The sequence below is a fragment of the Tupaia chinensis genome, unplaced genomic scaffold (genome assembly GCF_000334495.1).
Source record: "Tupaia chinensis unplaced genomic scaffold, TupChi_1.0 Scaffold000065_1, whole genome shotgun sequence".
In the NCBI taxonomy this organism is placed as follows: domain Eukaryota; kingdom Metazoa; phylum Chordata; class Mammalia; order Scandentia; family Tupaiidae; genus Tupaia; species Tupaia belangeri.
The window spans coordinates 3,777,655-3,785,179 of NW_006159523.1; the positions used below are offsets into that span (position 1 = coordinate 3,777,655).

The 7,525-nt window shown below is 41.3% G+C and overlaps 1 protein-coding gene across 1 annotated transcript in view; it reads right to left on the reverse strand.

The window, feature by feature from the left end:
• Positions 1-5,962: 5,962 nt before the first annotated feature.
• The window catches only part of SERPINB11 (serpin family B member 11), a 21,435-nt gene continuing 19,872 nt past the window's right edge, over positions 5,963-7,525 (reverse strand). The window contains exon 8 of the mRNA XM_006141828.3: positions 5,963-6,778. Within this exon, the coding sequence (XP_006141890.1) occupies positions 6,374-6,778 (405 nt within the window). The 3' untranslated portion in view covers positions 5,963-6,373. The remainder of the gene's footprint in view (positions 6,779-7,525) is intronic.

Consider the following 7,525-nt stretch of genomic DNA (forward strand, 5'->3'; position numbering starts at 1 on the left):
GCGGAATGCTATGAGGAAAGTAGCAATTTTTTCTGAGTCACTATGACACTATAGGTACCAAACATAGGTCTGGGGGCTGCGTGCTTGTGCAATAAGAGAAGTAAAAGAAAGACCTTTAGTAAACTTGGGAGAACTTTTAAGTACCAGAAGGAATAAAAGTCATAGAAGTGAAATCAAAATATTCTCTGTGAACATCTGAGAAAGAAAACAAAGATTCTGTTCTGTTTTTTTGAAATTCATATCAAAGAGATCTTTCTCCTCCCTTTCTCTTCAGTTTCTTTTAAAAAGAAATTAATAATAGTCTTTATTTTTTGGATCAGTTTCAGGTTTACAGAAAAAGCAGAGTAAAAAGTTCTATATTTTCCCTGACACTACCTCTTCCTAGTTTCCCCTGTTATTAACACTTTTTTTTTTTTTTAATTCGCCAGAGAGTGCATGTATTCAATGAGGAGAGGTGGGGTCAGGCTGGGAGATGTGTGAAAAGCACTTACATGGAGCGTGGTCACACTGCAGTCCCTTCTCCTCCATTTCTCCCTTTTTCAGGATTTTTTGGGCACATACATATTTTTAAGCATTTGGGTCTGGGACTTCAACTGTCATGGTGGTTAACCATGTAGGATCCATCCACCTTAATCACCAAGTCTCAGGCTAACCCAACTAACATTTTCATTAACATGATTACTATGTTATAGTTGGTGAGCCAATATTATCATTAATTCATTTATTTAGTGATTAATTAAATACATTAGCATTAACTAAATTCCATAGTTGATATATTTAGTTTCAATCTTTGTATTGTAAATTCCATGGGTTATAGCAAATGTATAATGACATGTATTCTCCACTATGGTCATACAGAGTAGTCACAACTTGGACCAGCCCTGTGGCTTAGTGGTTAAGAGAGCTGGATTCCATATGGCCAAACATGAAGTTTGGATCCCAGCTTTGGAGACTTGAAAGACATGCCAGTACATATGTATGCATGCTCCAGATCCTGACAGAATGGGAAATGGAAAAGAGACTGAGATATGACCAAGCCAAATTAGGGGGTGCTTTCTCCCTTTCCCTTTCTTTCACCTTCTCCCTTTCCTTGACTCTATGTCTCTGGTGAATACAGGCTCCCTTGGGAGAGGAAGGGAAGAAAGGAATAGTTTCACTACCCTAAAAATCCTCTGTGCTATACCTATTTATTTCTCCCTTCCTCTCACCAGGTCCTTGGCAACACTGATGTATTCACCATCTCCATAATGTAGTCCTTCCCAGAAAATTGTAAGTTCAAATTATACAGTATACTGTCTTTTGTGTTGGCTTCTTTTACTTACTACATGTATTTAAGGGTCCTCCATGTCTTTAAAGTCTTTAGTAGTTCATTTGTCTTTACTGGTGAAATATATATACCATAGTTTTTGTACTTTGTTTTTGTTTTTGTTTTGAGAGGTTTTTGCTATAGGGCGCGTGCACTTGCCAGAAAGACAGAGAGAGACAGAGAGACAGACAGCAAGAAATCACCCCCCAGGGGTGATTATGGCCACACTGTAATCCCTTCTCCTCCATTCTCCTCTCGGGACCTTGGGCATGCATGCACTCATGCCCAGCATGAGTTTAAGCCGCCGGGTCCGAGACTCCAACCACAGTCGATTACATGAGAGTTCAGCGACATAGCCATTACACTAACTGCTGGTCCCAGTTTTTGTACTTTTAATCCATTCTTCTGTTGAAGGACATCTTGATTGCTTCCAAGTTTTATCAATAATTAATAAAGCTACCCTGAACATTTGTGTGCAGGCTTTTGTGTAGGTACAGTTTTAAGTGTATTTGGTAATTACCAGAGTCCTGATTATCGGACTGTATGGTAACAGTACATTTCATTTTCTAAGATACTGCCATGCTGTCATTCAAACTTCCATTTTCTATTCCCAGCAACTATGAGAGAGAGATCTTGCTGTTCCACATCCTTAGCGACATGTGGTGGTGTCAGCGTCTTGGATTTTAGCCATTCTACCAGTTGCGCAACAATTTTCAGTTGAACATATTTTCATTTGTTTATTTCCCACCTTCTTTGATAAGGTGTCTGTTCATATTTAATTGGCTGTTTGTTTCCTTATTGTTGAGTTTTATAAATTCTTCGTATATTAGATACCAGACCTTGTCAGACATATGTTTTGTCAATATTTTCTTCCACTCCATGGCATGTGTTTTTATTCTTAACAATGTCTTCCACAAAGTAGTAGTTTTTCATTTTAATGAGGTTTAACTTAGTGTTTTTTTTTTTCTTTCATGGATCACACCTTTGGTGTTTTATCTAAGAAGTCATCCAAAATCCAGGATCACCTACATTTCTCCTATGTTGTCTCCTAGGAGTTTTAGTTCTATGCTTCAGTCAATGATCGATTTTGCAATAATTTTTTGTGGAACTGTAAAACCAGTTTCTAGATTCAATTCTAGACATGCGGCTATCCAGTGGTTATAGCATCGTTGTTGAAAAGACAGCCCTTCCTTTATTGAATTGCCTTTGTTCTTTTGCCAAAGACCCATTGGCTTTATTTGTGTGGGTCTATTTCTGTGCTCTCAATTCTACACCCTTGATTTATGTTCTATTCCTTCAACAATATCACACTGTTGATTACTGTAGCTTTATAGTTAAGTCTTGAAATCAGGTAGTGGCCACCCTCTGACTTTGTTCTCCTTCAGTAGTGTTGGTGATTCTGAATATTTTCCAACTTCTTTTTAACTTGATGATACAAGTAAGAACACTTAGGGGTTTTCATTTTCCATCCTCCACTTCATTTTGGCATGATGTCAGGCCAGAGGCAAAAAGGCAAAAGGAATTGAATCATAGGAGCTGCATCACTTGGGCAGCAGCTAACCCACAGGAAGGGCTCTGCTGTTCTCTCTCTGTGTCTCTTTCTCTCTCTCTCTCTCTTGTGTATATATGCTCTTCCATGAATAAAGAAAACAATTTAAAATAAATAAAAATTTTAGGCTGGGGACCAGCAGGTGGCATAATAGTAACAATGCTGGACTCCCACATAGTCAACTGTGGTTCCAGTCTCAGACCTGGTGGCATAAAACTCACTCCGGACACTCACACATGTGCACAAGTGCCCAAAATCCCAAGAAGAGAATGGAAGAGAAGGGACTGGGGCATGGCCATCCCCCGGGGGCGGGGGGTGATTTCTCTCTTTCCGTCTCTCTGGCAGTCGTACGTGCCCTGTAGCAAAAATTTCTTTTAAAAAGAATTTTTATTTTAGGCTGTGTGGGACATAAAACAAAACATACTTATATAAACTCTTCCCTCTCTATTTGCCTTAGGTGGGTCATACTGCAAGGTGACAGACATTGTACCAGTTGCCACCAGCTGGGTACATTTTGGGGAAGAAAAAATGAATTGCCCAAGAGGGAGAGGCCAGGAAAATGGGATGGGCAGATGCAAGGAACTGTGACCATCCAGCTTAGTTTCTCTCTCAGTCCCAGCAATATCGAGATCCTGGGGTTGTTCTCCTCTCCTCCTGGAGGGCAAGGTTGTCTCAGGTGGATCACTGACTCACAGTCTGAGATTCCAAGCACAGTGTGGTGCCAGAAGAGGCAGACACCAGAATCCAAGAGGAGAACTGAGGGAGGGAGCACCCAGCTGGCCTCCGGCTCCCATGCTTTCCCTCTCAAACTCGCTGACTGTACAAAACCAGGTGGTAGACTGGGCTCTCGGGCTGCAGCATGCTGGCCACAGCTCCTAGTAAACTAATCTGGATACACCCTACAAACCCTCCAGACTAAGCTGTAATGGGATCAGGCTCTGTAGCCAGGACAACACTGTAGAAAATTACATATATGTATACACACACACACACACACACACACACACACACACACACATAAAAAGAAATAACAACTGAGCATTCTACTAATCTAATGCAAGATATTAAAAAATAAGAAAAAAAATGTAATAAACTACAAAACAGGATAAAGGGATCCTACCGAAAAAGCAAGGGGATTTCATCACTAGTGCTGTGGAATGACCCACTCAAGCCCAGCAGCCCACTCAAAGGAAGGGCTCTGCTATTGGAAGGCGCACAGGAGCCTGGTCCAGAGACTCACCAATAGCTCCCATGAGCCAAAGGCCAGGTCCAGAGTGTGACGACCAGCAACACTATCACACCCCCTCATAACCCCTGAGGAGACCGGAACAGCAGGAGGGTGAGCACTGGTGTGAAGGTCACCTGGAGATCTCGCTAAACTGCAGGTCCTAAGTCAGTATGTCTGGAACAAACCTAGGCTCTGCACGTCTGTTTGTAACAAGCTGCCAAATGAGGCTGGTATTTCTGGTCCCCAGACCATGCTTAGAATACTAGGTCCTTAGATTAATGTTTGGCCCTAAATATGTTTAATTACTGAATTGAAACCATGTTTGTGAATCAGTCACAGGCTATCTAGATGTTAAGTGCAACTAGAAAGTCAGGACTGCCAGAGCTATCTCTTGCCAGGGTTAGGAAGGATCTCCCCCACCAGGCAGCTTCATAGGGATAAAAGGAGACAACCGCAAGGATACCTTTGTGATTAAATTCCATGAGTCCTCATGGTTGGTGCATAGTTTACGCTGGTAGATGTGGGATTTCCATTAACTCTTTGAACAAGTGAAAACAGGACCAGCCCATGACCTAGTGGTTGAAGGAGTAGATCTCACATGTCCAATCATTTGGTTAAAATTCTCCGTGTGTGTGTGTGTGTGTGTGTGTGTGTGTGTGTGTGCATGTGTGCTCAAAATCTTCACAGGATAGAGAAATGGAGGAGAAGGGCTTACAGCATGACCATGCCCCATGGGAGTGCTTTCTTTCTCTTTCTCTTTTCCTCTTTCTCTTTTCTCTCTCTCTGGTGAGCATGCATGTCCTCTGGCAAATTAAAATGTAAGTAAATAAGTATTTTTTAATAAGGTGTAAAAATAGCCTGAATTCATCTCCCACACACATCACATGGTATTTGTGATAGTTATTTTTTTGAGAGACATGGTCTCTCTATATCATTGAGGCTGAACTCGAACTCATGATCCTACAGACTCAACTTCCCAACTAACTGGGATTACCACATTCAGCCAAAAGTTAGTGAATTCTTTGTCAACTTGTAGGGGTCATGGTACCCAGATATTAGGTCAACCACCAGTCTGACTGTTATTGTGAAGGTATTTTAAAATGAGAATTACCTGTTAATCAGCTCACTTTGAGAAAAGTGCATTGCTACCCTTTATAACGTGGGTGAGCGTCACGCAGTCAGGGAGCTCCTCAGTTCTGCTCAGGCCTCTGAAAGAATCCAGGCCGTAAGTAATTCACCAAGAGAGCCCTGGCAAAGACAGTAATTGCATTGTGGCCACTGTTATCTGATTATTGTTCCATGTTGAATATAAGGAGGCTCTTGTTTTTTGTTGTGTTTTGTTTTCCAATTTTTGCCAAAGTGTGCTTGTTGGAGAAAGTCAGAGAAAGAAACCAAGGAAAGCATCCCCCATGAGGAATGGTCATGCCACAATCCCTTTCCATTTCTCCCTCCTTTCAGGATTTTGGGCACGCACATGAGCCTGCATATTTTTCAAGCTGCGGAGTCCAGTACTTGAACCACGCAGTCAGCCATGTGGGATCCAGCCACTTTATCCACCAGCCCACAGTCTGGCCCCTGGAGGCTTTTTTTCAAATAAAAATATTCTTACTGACTTCTGTCTGTTGGTGTTCTGAAGTTGTGATCACTGCATTATTTTTTGAAAGAGAAAGAAATCTATTAATTAATTTAGTACCTAACAAAGACTTGACCATAAATTCCACTCAAATGTTTACTGAATTGAATTAGACTTCTTATTCAAATAACCTTGTGTAAGTCTTTTAATTACAGCAGTGTATTATAAGTCTTTAAAAAGCTTAAGACATTTAATTTATTTATTATGATAGATACAGAATTTTGAATTAAAATTCACAATGTTATATTTACACATGCACCAAAAACTATACTTAAAAATACAACCCAAGTCGAAGCCTTAATTAAGCCAGTTTTCTGAAGGCAGAGCAGCCACTTATTCAAGCTCTTTCTGATATATACAAGACAGAAAATCTAATCCTTTAAAAATTTTCCTCATTGACTCAATCAGGTCACCAAGACAGCATTCATATGAGGCCCCAAAGACAAGAAAGGCAAAATTTTATATAAATGTACCTTCTTCCATGATTAATACAGACTTAAGTTAGCCAACTCACAGATTAAGTTGTAAGAAATCCTCTACTTGTTTTGCAAAGGAGCAAACCGAAGTAGAGGTGAGTAAGGTATGATGCACATTTTGGCCATGGAGTTTGTCCCTGGACCACCTTTGTGACTCTGAGCTTTGATCAGCCTCATCTGTTTATGGAGAGGCAAACTTGCCACAGAAGAGAATCACGTTGGTGTGAATGTGCCTTATAAAAAACAGGAATGGGTGATTCGCCAGGAACTGAGCTCGGAAGGGGAGTCTTTTGACAGCAATGATGTCCCCTGTGGCCACCGCTGCCTCAGTGCCCTCTTCATTGACATCCACATATGACTTGTGGATGACCTTTGACAAATACAGGCCCTTGGCAGGCGATATTCCAGAAAGATCAGCTTTGCCCTCATTAAAGATATCTGTCATCCCTAGGGATTTTAACAGGGAGTTTAGCTCATACTTGATTTCAAGTTTGAATCGGGGGATGTGGACTTCAACTTCTCTTTCCACCAGGTTAGAAGAACTGGTCCACTCATGAAACGTCCTCACATTCAGCTGTTTTTCTATCTGAGGGACAAAACACAGATGACCTAAATGAGTCAAACATGTGGCCTTTAGATTTTTAATGATCAGAGTAAGTGGTTCAATTTGATCACCTTCTTTTTTTTTTCTGCCTCTGAAACATGCTCAAGTCTTCTCTACGTGGACTACTCTTGCATGTAGCACATCTTCCATTAGCTCACCTCCCTCTCATCATGTATTCCATAATTAAGCTTCTCAAATGTGCATCTTGCAGCCTTTCCCCTCGATGCCCTCAGCAGGTATCCTCACCTAAACCACCCCCCTGAAGTCTTTGTGCTCCTGTTTCTTGGATGAACGAAATCATTTCTTCTTGGTTTTCATATCTGAGACAGTCATATCCTTCATTATGAACTCGAGTCTCATATGGCTTCTGTGATGCTGTGACCCCTTGTCTCACTCTGGTAGTTCTAATTTCCTCGAGTCCTCCACTAGTTCTGCCAGGGGAGGGAAATTGGACCAAAGCTCCCCCCACCACCATGATCTCTTCTTAACAGTTTTGATGCTCAATTTCTCACAAAACCAGATGTTAAAAATATCACCTTATGAAAGTGCGGTACAACTGGATCGGATACACTTCTTCTGAGAGTATAAGAGCTTAATCAGATTTTTGAGGACTAGAAGCCCACCCAACATTATATAATAATTTCATTACTGGGGGTGGCATGGTGGTTAAGGGTGCTGCACTCCCACATGGCCGACCACGGTTTGAGTCCCAGATCTGGCAGCTTACTT